This window comes from Sciurus carolinensis, chromosome 11 (genome assembly GCF_902686445.1).
Source record: "Sciurus carolinensis chromosome 11, mSciCar1.2, whole genome shotgun sequence".
Lineage (NCBI taxonomy): Eukaryota > Metazoa > Chordata > Mammalia > Rodentia > Sciuridae > Sciurus > Sciurus carolinensis.
Genome location: NC_062223.1, coordinates 17,415,409 through 17,432,115, shown reverse-complemented (window position 1 = coordinate 17,432,115; position 16,707 = coordinate 17,415,409). Strand labels below are relative to the sequence as shown.

General features: G+C 42.4%; 1 protein-coding gene across 1 annotated transcript in view; it reads right to left on the bottom strand.

The window, feature by feature from the left end:
* LOC124959081 (uncharacterized) overlaps window positions 1-13,602 on the bottom strand; it is a 33,369-nt gene extending 19,767 nt beyond the window's left edge. The window contains 4 exon segments of the mRNA XM_047517724.1: window positions 12,201-12,940; window positions 12,973-13,054; window positions 13,057-13,263; window positions 13,266-13,602. Coding sequence (XP_047373680.1) covers window positions 12,201-12,940; window positions 12,973-13,054; window positions 13,057-13,263; window positions 13,266-13,602 — 1,366 coding nt within the window.
* Between the last annotated feature and the right edge of the window lie 3,105 nt (window positions 13,603-16,707).

Sequence of the window (16,707 nt, the reverse complement as noted above, 5' to 3'; positions counted from 1 at the left end):
GTAAAAATGTCTCCACTTCTTTGAGAAAATCAGCTTTCATCTTCTAGAAGTGTTATGCTTTGTTTGAATGTGTTTATTGTAATGATCCATAGGAATATTATCCCTGTAATGATGGGTTGTCAGGGTGTTAACATCCAGGCTGACTTGAGACTGTATGAGGATGTGGTTAAGGAAGACATGCTATAGGTTGATCTGGAGCAAGGTTTGACAGGGAGTCTTGCATCAGCAAGGCCAGCTATGTCACACTATGGAAATCGGAAAAAGACCTTTTGGGGTCTTTGTAAAAGGTAGGGCACTAAGTGAAGGGTGATTTTAATTTCTGGCATTGTAAGGAGCTGGAAAGGCAAAGGAAGATTATGGTTCCCAGTGCCAACTCCTAGTACTAAGGTAATTTAATATCTTCCTTCTGAAAAGCATAAGAAAAATGAAATAATACCTTCTGCATTCTGTGTACTTCCTATGTGCCTTGTGAGATTCTAACTCATCTCTGTAAGATTGGTGGGTGTGAGGAGGATGACCCTGGGGTAAGCGTCCAGCCCCTGCCCCTGTGTCCCTGCTTCAGCGGAATGGGAAACTCACATAACCTCTGTTCTTCACAGAAACCTTCTCAGGGCACAGTAGATATGACGTTGTCCTGAAACATCGAAGGTACTCTGATAAGAGCATATCAATTTTCCTGTGCATTTTTCTTCAGGAGGAAGGCTGAGGTGGACAGAAAGTGAGGGCGAAGTCTTGGTCAGAGTTTATGTAGTAGAGAGGGGAACAGACAATGAAGAGACTAAGTTATATGTTATTTCAGATGGTGATCATTTCTATGCAGGAAAATTAGGCAGGGCAAGGAGAACAGGAAGTTTGAAATTTTCAGTGTCAAGGTCGAGGTTAAATGCCACCTCCTTAGAAATCGTCCCCTCTGGATTTCCGTCATGGTTTGGAAACGATTGATTGTATAGATGGCCTGCTTCTCAGGGTAGCCTATAAAGTTACTGAAGCAAGAAATCTGTCTGTCTCTCTCTATGGATGCATTTCAGTCCTGGCTACTGGAGCACCCGCCACAATAGAAAAATGAATGACAAAATGACCGAGTGTGTAGGTGGCTCCCACCTGTCCCTTTCCTGTGTCCTCCTATCTCAAAGGAGTTTCTCTTTAACCTTGTTCTTTCCCTTTTTCTTTCTTTTTTTTTTTTTCTTTTTTTTCTTTTTTTGTTCATTCCCTTTTTCTTGCCTGGACATTTTGAAAGTCATAAGAGTGCTTATGCATCTGATGCTAAGAATAATTGCCACCATTCCTCAGCCGCAGAGAGCTGGCAAGGCGATGTCAGCCTGCGGACCCTGCCAGGTGCTTCTCTGGGAAAGGCTCTTGTCCTTCTTATTTCCCCCCCAGGGTTTCTCTTGGGTTAGAGATTAAAGGGAGAAACTTGACGACGTTCCTGACCCCAGAGAGGGCCAACGGGTGGCTACAAGGGACCTCGTCTTCCCTGCGGTGAATGGGTTTCCACTGTGCCATCCCTGGGTTAAGGGTGGGTGGTTTCAAAGCATCTGTTCTCCCAGGTCACAGGTGACGAGGGTGGCCGTCTGTGATCCATCGTTATGACTGAGGAAATGACCCTGGGAGATGGGCAATTCCTCCTGGGACAAGGCAGACCTGGAACTTCAGGTTCAACCTTCTTATGGCTCAACAGGGCCTGTGGTTTTAAGAAATGGGGACTGAAGAGGAGCCTCAGCCTACAGCGTGCCATTTGTACCTAAGGAACTCCAGGATCAGCCATCAACTCTCCCTGGAGACTTAGATCAGCCACTGACTGAACACCCGAGTGGAATCCCGTGCTGGAGCCGGGAGCCCACCCACAATATCCCCACACCTGCCTCTGCTTGCATGGGGGATGCAAAAGAAAGGAATCACAAAAGTAAACCTCCCCAGCGTCCTGTCTTTAGGTGACTGAACTCCATCACCTCCATATTTTGTGTGCGTGTGGCGGGGAGTAGTGAAAAGAAATAGAGGTGAGCGTGAAAGCTCAGAGATTGAGAGACTTACCTGGGATCACACAGCTAGCTGGTCAAGAATGGGGACCTGAGACCTGAAGAGTGTTTCCTCCCTGAAGTTCTTGGAAAGTTCTTTCTGCAGAATCTTAGGCAGCGGTTCCTTCAGGGCAGACAGATCTTCCAGTGTCCACGCACTACGAGGTCACGATCATGCCTGGTGTGACTCAGCTGTGCCCAGTAACATGGTAGAGGCTGTCACGGCCTCTACCCCTCAGCATTGACTACCCCAGGGCACGCCACCTGCAGGATTCCTCCAGTAAACACCCCTCACTCTTTTCTCAAGGACATTCTCTGCTCTCTAGCTCGTCAGGATGGGAGCTAGGACTGGTAGAGGAGCCGTCAAGAAGGGATGTGGGAAAATTCTCAGAATCCTCATTCCCAGGATGGTCCGGTTCTGAGGTGTGCTCCAGGAGGTCTCCCAGATGCTCCCAGGGGCTTCAGTTTACAGCATGAAGAAGCAGCTCAGGGACCTGGTCTCTTCTGACTTCCTTCCTTTCTTATATCTCTCTTCTCCACTTCCCTTCCTGCACTTCTTGGGGTCACCTCTTAAGTAAATGACTTGCTCTCAAATCTCCATCTCAGGGTCTGATTCTAGGAAAGCCCAGTCTACCACAGAAAACAAGGAACTTGCTGTGCAGGCTAATCCAGGGGAATCATAATTCTGTGTTAATGGCCAAATTGGGTCACCTTCAAAATTCACTTACTGATGTCCTAACTTTCAGTACCTCAGGATGTGACTTTATTTAGACATAGAATCTTTATAGAGGCAATCAATTAAAAATAAGGTCATTAGGTTGGCCCTAATCCAATATAAAAAGGGAAAATTTGGACACAAAAGGCCAGCACAGTGAAATGACTGGTGACAAGATGTTTCCCATCTTTCAAGCTTCATCCTCCACCTGACACCCTCTCAGGCTCTCTTAGTAAGGGATTGTTAGTTGTGGCAAATAGATATCATTTCAAGCTACCTCGGTAACAGTGGGGGGATTTTATTGTCAAGATAAAATAGACAATTTCAAGGATAAGGGTGCTGAATGCAGCTAGGCATCATGGGAACTGGATTCTAAGAGCTCCTGGGAACCAAAGCTTTGTTCTCATATCTCAGGGGTGTTGTGGTTTGACTCATCTGTGCTTCACTGATTCTTTTTGAGTCCTTTGACCAATGTCCTCTGTACAGGACCTAAATATGGCCACTATTCCTAAAATATATGAAAATAGTCAGTTCAAGTTCTTACCACCAAAATGGCTACAGAATCTGTTTCTTGGTTAAAATTCTTTAGAGAAGGAAGCATGAGTCAGCTGACCTGTCTCATTACTTCTATTGTCCACCATGCATTCAGATGAGGTTGGGGCACATGACATGGACATGGTTGCACAGATTTGATGTGCCTTACATATTTTTATTAGTGAGAGTTTTAAAAGAAATAGACCATGTCTGGGGGTATCAATTCCAAACCATGTCTGTTATCCATGCATTCAGATCCAAGTCCCTGCTGCATCACACATCTTTGAAAAGTCTGCCAAAGCCCACCATAGATCTCTTGGAACACTGCTTATTTTCAGTCATGGATACGCCATAGCCAATAGGATAGAAATAGATTTGTAGTAACCGAAGTGGTCCCACCTTCATGGCCATAGATCATTAGGACAGAGGAGGCCACCCAATTCATGGAGGGCTTATATGAGACCCTTTTGTAGGAATTTGGAGTTGGGGCTGTATAAGACTGGCATTTTCAAGGGACTAGACCTGTAGTGTGTGCCACAGGACCTGGGGTTGGCCATATTCTGCCATGTGGACTGAATTGCCAAGGAAGCATTCTTTAGACACAAAGAAATATGAAGTTGATGTGCAGAGAGAAACAGAGATGAGGGATGGAGAAGGAAGGTTCCATGGTTTCCTCATGGCTCTTTAGGAGTAGTGTTTCCTGATGGAATGTGTCCTCTGAGATACTCCTCAGTTCTTTTAAACACAAATGTCCCTTTTAAATATCTTAATCTCATTTGAGTTTGTTTCTGATTCTTGCCTTCAAATAACTAATATGTAATCAGAAATATCAGAAGTAACATGCAAAATCAGGTCTTCAGAAAACAAAGCATTATCATCTGTGACAGTTATGGTGATATCGGAAACTTCCTCATCCTATGACGAGAAACTATTCCGTGGAAGGTGCTGGCAAAGGGATTGGTGGATTGTCAATCATTTTGATTTCAATCTTGTGCCCCAGAAATGGAGACATTAGGGGTCTTGTATAAATATCTGGATATTAGAGTATTATTTTCTTCTTGTGTCTTTGGTAGGAAGTGACAAGATATATAAGTAGATGATCATTCAGGACTTCCTACATGGAGAAAATACAGAAGCTACACAGCTGATATTACAGAGATCCAGATTAAAAAGTCAACCATTAAATTGGTGATAGCTTGGAAGAATTGAATAATCTTTAACAGCTTCCTCCACCCTCAAACCTGTAATAGATCTTCTTATTGCAGGCAGCTTGTCATGAGCCAATTCATGAAGAGTGTATGCACTTTGGATTTTATTTTGAAGGTGATGAAGATGGTGGAATACGGGAAAGATATTTCAGCTTTTGTGTAAAGAACTGACATAAGGGAGGCTAAGAGTGAGAGCAGAGACCAGTTTGAAAACAATTGACAATAAGTCTAAGACATTTTGTAATCAACTGATCTAGGATGGTAATGATGGAGAAGGTCAGGTTTGAGATTTTATTTGGAGTTAGATTTAACAAGATTTACAGAAAGTATAGCTGATTTTGTTTTTTAAAGATATCCATACCAAGTTACATGCACCCACACTTTCTTCTTGAAATATGATGTTGATATATGCTTCCATTGAGATGTAAGGGTCTATGATCCTTCCTCTCAAATCCAGGCAAATCTTAGTAGGTAGTTCAACCAATAGAATGTGGAGGAAGTGACACTGTTAATGATGTAAGTCCTGTACAGCAAGATGGCTTCTGCATGGCTCCCACTTTTGCTTGGGATATTTGCCCAAAGAACTCTGCCACCATTTTGTGAGGAAGCTTATCGTACATGAGGAGGCCATGGGAGGAGGGTTATGGCCACAGTTCTGCTAGTCCTTCAACTGCAGCCAGTTTAAACTTCTAGACATGCAAGGGAGTGAATTAATACAGCCACCAGCCCTTCTGTATTGTAGCTGTGACCCTACTATGTCCTGTCTGAACCCCTTAATCCAAGAACCCATGAGGAATAATAAATGATTGTTGTTGTCTGAAGCCATTGAGTTTGGGAATAATTTATTATGTGGCAATAGACAACTACAGATTAGATGAAGGATATAGGAAGAAAAAGGGAAGACCTGGATGCCTCTGAAGATTTTGATTAGAGGCAGCAGAACATTTATTTTCCTTGAATTTTTTTTTTAGTGCACTATAGTTGTTCATAATAGTGAGGTTCACTTAAACATATTCATAAATGCATATAACATAGTTTTCTCCATTTCAGTCTTCAGTCTTGTCCCTTTCCCTCCCCTCCTTCATCTCCTGATCCCCTTATTCTACTCTATTGGTCTTCCTTCTATTTATTTATTTTTAAATTGGTGCATTGTGGTTATATATAAAATTAGAATGCACTGTGGTATGTTCACACCTGCATGCAGCATAATCTGGTCATCTTATTCCCCAGTTCTTCCCCTTCCCTTTCTCCACTCCTCCTTTTCCCTTGGTCTCCTGCTTCTACTCTACTGCTTTCCCTTCTATACGAACAGAAAATTCTTTTAAAAGTGGACTCCTGAGTCCTCCCTGGGAATATTAGGTTTGAGATTGTGACCCCCCAGCACCCTTTCCACACTGCTCTTGCTCTGTCTTTTCTTTCATTTTTTCTCATTAAATTTTTGTTTTAATGGGTCTCAAAATTCTGTGACAGATATTTGGTCAAGTTGTTTCCATTAAAAAGTACTGAGTTTAAAAAACTAATAACTTCAATCTTCCCCACACCCAAAAACAAATGATCCACAAAACATTCTCCTTTCCTTCTGAAGGTTTTACCATGCAGTGTCATCATTAACCAGTCTTTTATTATTAAACTTAAATGGCCAATTGAGACAAACAGTTCTTTTTTTTTTTAATTTTTTTTTTACGTTTACAAGGGTAATGATGTTTATTTTATTTTTCCCCTCCCCCCCACCCCTCCCACCCCTCTTTTCCCTCTACACAGTCCTTCTTTCCTTCATTCTTACCGCTCTCCTTAGCCTAACTCTAAACCTAACCCTAAACCTAATGCTAGCCCCTCCCACCCCCCATTATATGTCCTCATCCGCTTATCAGCGAGATCATTCGTCCTTTAGTTTTTTGAGATTGGCTTATCTCACTTAGCATGATATTCTCCAATTTCGACCATTTGCCTACAAATGCCATAATTTTATCATTCTTCATTGCGGAGTAATATTCCATTGTATAAATATGCCACAGTTTCTTTATCCATTCATCAACTGAAGGGCATCTAGGTTGGTTCCACAATCTGGCTATGGTGAATTGAGCAGCAATGAACATTGATGTGGCTGTATCTCTGTAGTATGCTGATTTTAAGTCCTTTGGGTATAGGCCAAGGAGTGGGATAGCTGGGTCAAATGGTGTTTCCGTTCCAAGCTTTCTGAGGAATCTCCACACTGCTTTCCAGAGTGGCTGCACTAATTTGCAACCCCACCAGCAATGTATGAGTGTTCCTTTTTCACCACATCCTCGCCAACACCTATTGTTGCTTGTATTCTTGATAATCGCCATTCTAATTGGGGTGAGATGAAATCTTAGGGTAGTTTTGATTTGCATTTCCCTTATTACTAGGGATGTTGAACATTTTTTCATATATCTGTTGATTACTTGTACATCTTCTTCTGTGAAGTGTCTGTTCATTTCCTTAGCCCATTTGTTGATTGGATTATTTGTATTCTTCGTGTAGAGCTTTTTGAGTTCTTTATAGATTCTGGAAATTAGCGCTCTATCTGAGGTATGGTTGGCAAAGATATTCTCCCACTCTGTAGGCTCTTTCTTCGCATTGCTGATAGTTTCCTTTCCTGAGAGAAAGCTTTTTAGTTTGAATCTATCCCAGTTGTTGATTCTTGCTTTTATTTCTTGTGCTATGGGAGTCCTGTTAAGAAAGTCTGATCCTAAGCCAACAAGTTGAAGATTTGGACCTACTTTTTCTTCTATAAGATGCAGGGTCTCTGGTCTGATTCCGAGGTCCTTGATCCATTTTGAGTTGAGTTTTGTGTAGGGTGAGAGATAGGGGTTTAATTTCATTCTACTGCATATGGTTTTCCAGTTTTCCCAGCACCATTTGTTGAAGAGGCTATCTTTTCTCCATTGCATATTGTTGGAACCTTTGTCTAGTATGAGAAAATTGTATTTATTTGGGTTTGTGTCCATGTCCTCTATTCTGTACCATTGATCTACCTGTCTATTTTGGTACCAATACCATGCCGTTTTTGTTACTATTGCTTTGTAGTAGAGTTGAAGATCTGGTATTGCAATACCCCCTGCTTCGCTCTTGCTACTGAGGATTGCTTTAGCTATTCTAGGTTTTTTATTCTTCCAGATGAATTTCATAATTGCTTGCTCTATTTCTGCAAGGTACATCATTGGGATTTTAATTGGAATTGCATTGAATCTGTATAGCACTTTAGGTAGTATAGCCATTTTGACGATATTAATTCTGCCTATCCAGGAACTTGGGAGATCTTTCCATCTTCTAAGGTTTTCTTGAATTTCTTTCTTTAGTGTTCTGTAGTTCTCATTCTAGAGGTCTTTCATCTCTTTTGTGAGATTGATTCCCAAGTATTTTATTTTTTTCGATGCTATTGTGAATGGGGTAGTTTTCCTAATTTCTCTTTCTGAAGATTCATCACTTATGTATAAAAATGCATTGGATTTATGAGCATTGATCTTGTAACCTGCTACTTTACTGAATTCACTTATGAGTTCTAAAAGTTTTCTGGTGGAATTTCCAGGTTCCTCTAAATATATAATCATGTCATCAGCGAACAGGGATAGTTTGAGTTCTTCTTTTCCTATTCGTATCCCTTTAATTTCCCTGGTTTGTCTGATTGCTCTGGCTAGAGTCTCAAGGACGATGTTGAATAGAAGCGGTGAAAGAGGGCATCCCTGCCTTGTTCCAGTTTTTAGGGGGAACGCTTTCAGTTTTTCACCATTTAGAATGATATTAGCCATGGGCTTAGCGTAGATGGCCTTTATAATGTTTAGGAATGTTCCCACTACCCCAATTTTTTCTAGTGTTTTGAGCATGAAGGGATGCTGTATTTTATCGAATGCTTTTTCTGCATCTATTGAAATAATCATGTGATTCTTAACTTTAAGTCTGTTGATATGATGAATGACATTTATTGATTTCTGAATGTTGAACCAACCTTGCATCCCTGGAATAAAACCCACTTGATCGTGGTGCACTATCTTTTTAATATATATTTGTATGCGGTTTGCTAAAATTTTGTTGAGAATTTTTGCATCGATGTTCATTAAGGATATTGGTCTGAAATTTTTTTTCCTCGATGTGTCTCTGTCTGGTTTAGGTATCAGGGTGATATTGGCTTCATAGAAGGAGTTTGGTAGGGTTCCCTCCTCTTCTATTTCATGGAATAGTTTGAGGAGTATTGGAATGAGCTCTTCTTTAAAGGTTTTGTAGAACTCGGCTGAGAACCCATCTGGTCCTGGACTTTTCTTTGTTGGTAGGCTTTTGATGACCTCTTCTATTTCATTGCTTGAAATTGGTTTATTTAAGTTGTGTATGTCCTCCTGGTTCAGTTTAGGTAGTTCATATGTCTCTAGAAATTTGTTGATGTCTTCGAGGTTTTCTGTTTTGTTGGAGTATAGATTTTTGAAATAGCTTCTAATTATGTTTTGTATTTCAGTCGTGTCTGTTGTGATGTTTCCCTGTTCATTCCGAATTTTAGTAATTTGAGTTTTCTCCCTCTTTCTCTTTGTTAGTGTGGCTAAGGGTTTATCAATTTTATTTATTTTTTCAAAGAACCAACTATTTATTTTGTTAATTTTCCCGATTGTTTCTTTTGTTTCGATTTCGTTGATTTCGGCTCTGATTTTAACTATTTCCTGTCTTCTACTACTTTTGGTGTTGGTCTGCTCTTCTTTTTCTAGTGCTTTGAGCTGTAGTGTTAAGTCGTTTATTTGTTGATTTCTACTTCTTTTTTTGAATGCACCCCATGAAATAAATCTTCCTCTAAGTACTGCTTTCATAGTGTCCCAGAGATTTTGATATGATGTGTCTTTGTTCTCGTTTACTTCTAAGAATTTTTTTATTTCCCTCCTGATGTCTTCTGTTATCCATTCATCATATAATAGTGTATTATTTAGTCTCCAGGTATTGGAGAAGTTTCTGTTTTTTATTCTGTCATTTATTTCTAATTTCAATCCATTATGATCTGATAGAGTACAAGGTAGTATCTCTATCTTCTTGTATTTGCTAACAGTAGCTTTGTGGCATAAAATATGGTCTATTTTAGAGAAGGATCCATGTGCTGCTGAGAAGAAAATGTATTCGTTCTTTGTTGGATGGTATATTCTATATATGTCCGTTAAGTTAAATTGCTGATTTTGTTGTTGAGATCTATAGTTTCTTTATTCAATTTTTGTTTGGACGATCTATCCAGTGGTGAGAGAGGTGTGTTAAAATCGCCTAGTATTATTGTGTTGTGGTCTATTTGATTTCTGGAATTGAGAAGGATTTGTTTGACGTACGTGGATGAGCCAATGTTCGGGGCATAGATATTTATGATTGTTATGTCTTGCTGATTTATGCTTCCCTTAAGCAGCATGTAATGTCCTTCTTTATCCCTTCTGACTAGTTTTGGTTTGAAGTCCACATTATCTGAGATGAGGATGGATACTCCAGCTTTTTTGCTGTGTCCGTGTGCATGGTATGTTTTTCCCCATCCTTTCACCTTTAGTCTATGGGTGTCTCTTTCTATGAGATGAGTCTCTTGCAGGCAGCATATTGTTGGATTTTTCTTTTTAATCCAATCTGCCAGTCTGTGTCTTTTGATTGATGAATTCAGGCCATTAACATTCAGGGTTATTATTGTGATATGATTTGTATTCCCAGTCAATTGACTCATATTTGTTTTTGACATGATTTGGTTTCTCCTTTATTTGGCTATTCCTTTAGGTTAGTGCCTCCTGTTGCTGATTTGCATCGTTGTTTTTCATCTCTTCCTCATGGAATATTTTGCTGAGAATGTTCTGTAATGCTGGCTTTCTTTTTGTAAATTCCTTTAGCTTTTGTTTATCATGGAAGGATCTTATTTCATCGTCAAATTTGAAGGTAAGTTTTGCTGGGTATAAGATTCTTGGTTGGCATCCGTTTTCTTTCAGGGCTTGGTATATGTTGTTCCAGGCCCTTCTAGCTTTTAGGGTCTGGATTGAAAAATCTGCTGATATTCTTATTGGTTTCCCTCTGAATGTAATTTGATTCTTTTCTCTCGCGGCCTTTAAAATTCTGTCTTTATTTTGTATGTTAGGTATTTTCATAATAATGTGCCTTGGTGTGGGTCTGTTGTAATTTTGTATGTTTGGAGTTCTATAAGCCTCTTGTACTTGGTTTTCCATTTCATTCTTCAGATTTGGGAAATTTTCTGTTATTATTTCATTGAATAGATTGTTCATTCCTTTGGTTTGTTTCTCTAAGCCTTCCTCAATCCCAATAATTCTTAAATTTGGCCTTTTCATGATATCCCATAATTCTTGTAGATTCTGTTCATGATTTCTTACCATCTTTTCTGTTTGGCCAACTTTGCTTTCAGGATTAAATAATTTGTCTTCAATGTCTGAGGTTCTGTCTTCCAGGTGTTCTATCCTATTGGTTATGCTTTCTATGGAGTTTTTAACTTGGTTTATTGTTTCCTTCATTTCAAGGATTTCAGTTTGGTTTTTTTTCAGTATCTCTAACTCTTTATTGAAATGATCTCTTGCTTCCCGTATTTGGTCTTTTAACTGTTGATTGGTGCGATCATTTAATGCCTGCATTTGCTCTTTCATCTCCTCCTTCAATGCCTGCATTTGCTCTTTCATCTCCTCATTAGCTTCCCTGATCGTTTTAATTATGTACATTCTGAACTCCCTTTCTGACATTTCTTCTGCTGTGCTGTCATTGGGTTTTATTGATGTAGTATCTAGGTTTGTTTGGGACATTTTCTTCCCTTGTTTTCTCATATTGGTCAGTTGTCAGTGGGACCCTGAGATATTGCAGTTTTCCGCTATTGGCTAATAGCGTCCCGGTAGATTTCCAGTGTATCACCTCCCAGCCTTCAGTAGCCTGATGTCTTGGAGGAATCTGATAAAGCAGCTCATCCGAAGAAAACTGCCCCTAGCCCCTTACTGGTTCCACGGTTTGGAACTGGCTCTGTGCGGAAATGCTCTCACTGTGGGCCTGCACCATGCAGCTGGCCGTGTGGGAGGAGCCCACTGCCGGAGTGTGGAAGGCTACCTTAGGAAGACTCTAGCTGCCCTGCCTGGCTCCGATAAGCCACCTCTATCTGGGCCTGCCACCCGGGCCGAGCTTTACCCAGTGGGCAGACTCACCCGTGGCTCTATTTCAGTCCGAGTCTCTCAATGCCTCCCCTTCTTAACTCCTGGGTTCTGGAGCGACTGGGGGTGCAGTCTCCCTCTAGGCCGCCATCTTGGATCGCCCCGTGAAGAGAGCCTGCAGCCAGAGTGGGCAGAGCCGCCTGAAGAGGTCTCTGGGTGCCCTGCCCTGATCCCAGAGGCTGCTTGCAGATCGAGGCTCTCCGCTGGTTCGTTGCCGGAGTATGCTGCGCTGCAGTGGCTCCGAGACTCGGAGCTTGTTCTGGTCAGAAAGGCTCTCACTAGCAGGCCAGTTCCGTCCTGAGAACCTGGAGAAGCTGGCTGTGTGGGCGGGGCCCACCGCCGGAGTGCGCAGGGCTGCCTGTGGATGACTCTAGCTGCCCTGCCCAGCTCCGATAAGCCACCTCTATCTGGGCCTGCCACCCGGACCGAGCTTTACCCAGTGGGCAGACTCACCCGTGGCTCTATTTCAGTCCGAGTCTCTCAATGCCTCCCCTTCTTAACTCCTGGGTTCTGGAGCGACTGGGGGTGCAGTCTCCCTCTAGGCCGCCATCTTGGATCACCCCCGACAAACAGTTCTGAGACCACTCCTCCACCCTGATTAAGACTGGGGTGGCAGGTGTTAGGGGAAATATTTGTTTAGACTTCTGAGCTTTCTGGGCTGACTTGGTGGCCTTGTTGGCTCCAGCAGCCTTCTTGTTCACTGCTTTGATGACACTCACAGCAACTGTCGGCCTCATATCACAAAGAGCAAAATGACCCAGAGGAGGATAGTCAGAGAAGCTCTCAACGCACGTGGAATCATCACCAGATTTTAAGAATTTAGGACCATCTTCCAGCTTTTTACCAGAATGGAAATCAATATTTTCTTTTAGCTGAGCAAACTTGCAAGCAATGTGAGCTGTGTGCCAATCCAGTCCAGGGGCATAGCCAGCACTGATTTGGCCTGGATGGTTCAGGATAATCACCTGAGCAGTGAAACCAGCTGTTTCCATTGGTGGGTTGTTTTTGCTGTCACCAGCAACATTGCCATGACGAACATCTTTGACAGACACATTCTTGACCTTGAAGTCCACATTATCTCCAGGAAGAGCTTCAGTCAGAGCTTCAGGGTGCATTTCAATGGACTTTACTTCACTTGTGACATTGACTGGAGCAAAGGTGACCACCATGCCAGGCTTGAGAACACCAGTTTCCACTTGGCCCACAGGGACAGTACCAATACCACCAATTTTGTAGACATCCTGGAGGGGCAGACGCAAGGGCTTGTCAGTTGGACAAGTTGGTGGCAGGATGCAATCTAAAGCTTCAAGTTGGTTCCACAGGCACTGCCATCTTTATGGGTGACTTTCCATCCCTTGAACCCAGGCAGATTAGCACTTGACTCCAACATGTCGTCACCATTCCAACCAGAAATTGTCACAATGCTACTGTCTTAGGGTTGTAGTCAATTTTCCTAATGTAGGTGCCAACTTCCTGGTATCTCTTCCGTCTGTAGCATGGCTCAGTGGAATCCACTTTGCTAACACCAACAGTTAGTTGTTTCATACCCAGTGTGTAAGCCAGAAGGGGTCTGCCCATTCTTGGAGATACCAGCTTCAATTCACCAACACCAGCAGCAACAATCAGGACAGCAAGTCAGCCTGAGAAAGGCCTGTAATCAGGCTTTGGATAAAGCCTCTTTGTCCTGATTTTGCATCAATGATAGGCACGTAAAACTTGCTGGTCTCAAATTTCCACAGGGAGATGTCAAAGGCGACATTATGCTCACGCTCAGCTTTCAGGGTATCCAAGACCCGGGCATACTTGAAGGAACCCTTTCCCATCTCAGCAGCTTCCTTCTCAAAATTTTCAGTGGTTCTTTTGTTGATTCCACCACCTTGGTAGATCAGATGGACAGTAGTGGTGGACTCCCCGGAATCTAAATCTATGTCTCTGATGACAATGATGTTGATGTGAGTCTCTTCTTTTCCCATTTTAGCTTTGATTTAGCAATGGTTTTCATGCCATCTGTGTTCTGGTGGCAAACCCACTGAGAAAAGGCCCTTTGCTGTATGTTGAACACAGCGTGTTTACTCCCCTTCTAGCTTACCATGATGGAATCACACACAGATACTTTGTAATATATGGAAGTGACCCAGGGTCACAAGTGGGTTGAATCACAAGTTTCTCTTAACTCAGTTTAAGCCAGTTAGGATAATTTCCTGGGAATTTAAAAGTAGATTAAGAGAGTTAAGAGGTATGTGTACAACTAAACCAAAAACATCTAAACTTGGATGCTTGAATTTATATATTCTGTACAGCAGAATGGGTAGAAGGCGGGAGAGAGGGAGATGAGAGAGAGAGAGAGAGAGAGAGAGAGAGAGAGAGAGAGAGAGAGAGAATGAATATGCAAAGAATGAATTTGTATAATAGATGGACAGAAAGTGCTGCCTGACTTCCCACAGTTTCCAGTCCTTCCTCAGTCCAACTGTAACACTGGCTTGAGTTCTGAATATACATTTTTTTTTATTTTGGTACTTGGGACTGAACCCAGGGGTGCTCAACCACTCAGCCATATCCCTAGCCCCCTTTAAAAAATAGTTTTATAAAGAGAAGGGTTGCTTGGTGTCTCACTAAGTTGCTGAGGCTGGTTTGATCTTGCTCTCCTCCTGCCTCAGCCTCCTGAGCTGCTGGGATTACAGGAGTGTGCAACTGTGCCCTGCCTTGAATATACATATTCTTATAATAAAATTTATTTTGTGTTGTACAAGCTTGTTCAAGTTGTCTAGGGTGACTTGCAACTGAAATGTCCCAGCTCTTTAGTTATACTGTTAACCAGAGATTCCTTTCCTTTTCAGTAGGCAATACCAACCTCAAGGTTCCTTGAAATGGCATTGCTAGGAGACTTCCTGGACACACAGAGCTCTCTTTCTCTCACCTGTGAGGCCTCCTGGACACCCAGAGCTCCAACTCACTTGCTCAAGGTACATACAGATCTTGACCTGATGGTGCTAATTGACAACTTGATACTCCATCCTGATCATGCTGGTTTGGTTAAGATTTACACATGTCATTACTACATGGGAACTTTTGGGTTACATCTTAGAGAAACAAGAAAAGGAAGGAGTCCTTGAAGATTCCTAACAATTATTCTCTTTGTAGCTGTGTAATGTGCTAACATTCCATTATTTTCACCAGTTAGTAGTAATGAGTTATCGTTGGTAAAAATGTCTCCACTTCTTTGAGAAAATCAGCTTTCATCTTCTAGAAGTGTTATGCTTTGTTTGAATGTGTTTATTGTAATGATCCATAGGAATATTATCCCTGTAATGATGGGTTGTCAGGGTGTTAACATCCAGGCTGACTTGAGACTGTATGAGGATGTGGTTAAGGAAGACATGCTATAGGTTGATCTGGAGCAAGGTTTGACAGGGAGTCTTGCATCAGCAAGGCCAGCTATGTCACACTATGGAAATCGGAAAAAGACCTTTTGGGGTCTTTGTAAAAGGTAGGGCACTAAGTGAAGGGTGATTTTAATTTCTGGCATTGTAAGGAGCTGGAAAGGCAAAGGAAGATTATGGTTCCCAGTGCCAACTCCTAGTACTAAGGTAATTTAATATCTTCCTTCTGAAAAGCATAAGAAAAATGAAATAATACCTTCTGCATTCTGTGTACTTCCTATGTGCCTTGTGAGATTCTAACTCATCTCTGTAAGATTGGTGGGTGTGAGGAGGATGACCCTGGGGTAAGCGTCCAGCCCCTGCCCCTGTGTCCCTGCTTCAGCGGAATGGGAAACTCACATAACCTCTGTTCTTCACAGAAACCTTCTCAGGGCACAGTAGATATGACGTTGTCCTGAAACATCGAAGGTACTCTGATAAGAGCATATCAATTTTCCTGTGCATTTTTCTTCAGGAGGAAGGCTGAGGTGGACAGAAAGTGAGGGCGAAGTCTTGGTCAGAGTTTATGTAGTAGAGAGGGGAACAGACAATGAAGAGACTAAGTTATATGTTATTTCAGATGGTGATCATTTCTATGCAGGAAAATTAGGCAGGGCAAGGAGAACAGGAAGTTTGAAATTTTCAGTGTCAAGGTCGAGGTTAAATGCCACCTCCTTAGAAATCGTCCCCTCTGGATTTCCGTCATGGTTTGGAAACGATTGATTGTATAGATGGCCTGCTTCTCAGGGTAGCCTATAAAGTTACTGAAGCAAGAAATCTGTCTGTCTCTCTCTATGGATGCATTTCAGTCCTGGCTACTGGAGCACCCGCCACAATAGAAAAATGAATGACAAAATGACCGAGTGTGTAGGTGGCTCCCACCTGTCCCTTTCCTGTGTCCTCCTATCTCAAAGGAGTTTCTCTTTAACCTTGTTCTTTCCCTTTTTCTTTCTTTTTTTTTTTTCTTTTTTTTCTTTTTTTGTTCATTCCCTTTTTCTTGCCTGGACATTTTGAAAGTCATAAGAGTGCTTATGCATCTGATGCTAAGAATAATTGCCACCATTCCTCAGCCGCAGAGAGCTGGCAAGGCGATGTCAGCCTGCGGACCCTGCCAGGTGCTTCTCTGGGAAAGGCTCTTGTCCTTCTTATTTCCCCCCCAGGGTTTCTCTTGGGTTAGAGATTAAAGGGAGAAACTTGACGACGTTCCTGACCCCAGAGAGGGCCAACGGGTGGCTACAAGGGACCTCGTCTTCCCTGCGGTGAATGGGTTTCCACTGTGCCATCCCTGGGTTAAGGGTGGGTGGTTTCAAAGCATCTGTTCTCCCAGGTCACAGGTGACGAGGGTGGCCGTCTGTGATCCATCGTTATGACTGAGGAAATGACCCTGGGAGATGGGCAATTCCTCCTGGGACAAGGCAGACCTGGAACTTCAGGTTCAACCTTCTTATGGCTCAACAGGGCCTGTGGTTTTAAGAAATGGGGACTGAAGAGGAGCCTCAGCCTACAGCGTGCCATTTGTACCTAAGGAACTCCAGGATCAGCCATCAACTCTCCCTGGAGACTTAGATCAGCCACTGACTGAACACCCGAGTGGAATCCCGTGCTGGAGCCGGGAGCCCACCCACAATATCCCCACACCTGCCTCTGCTTGCATGGGGG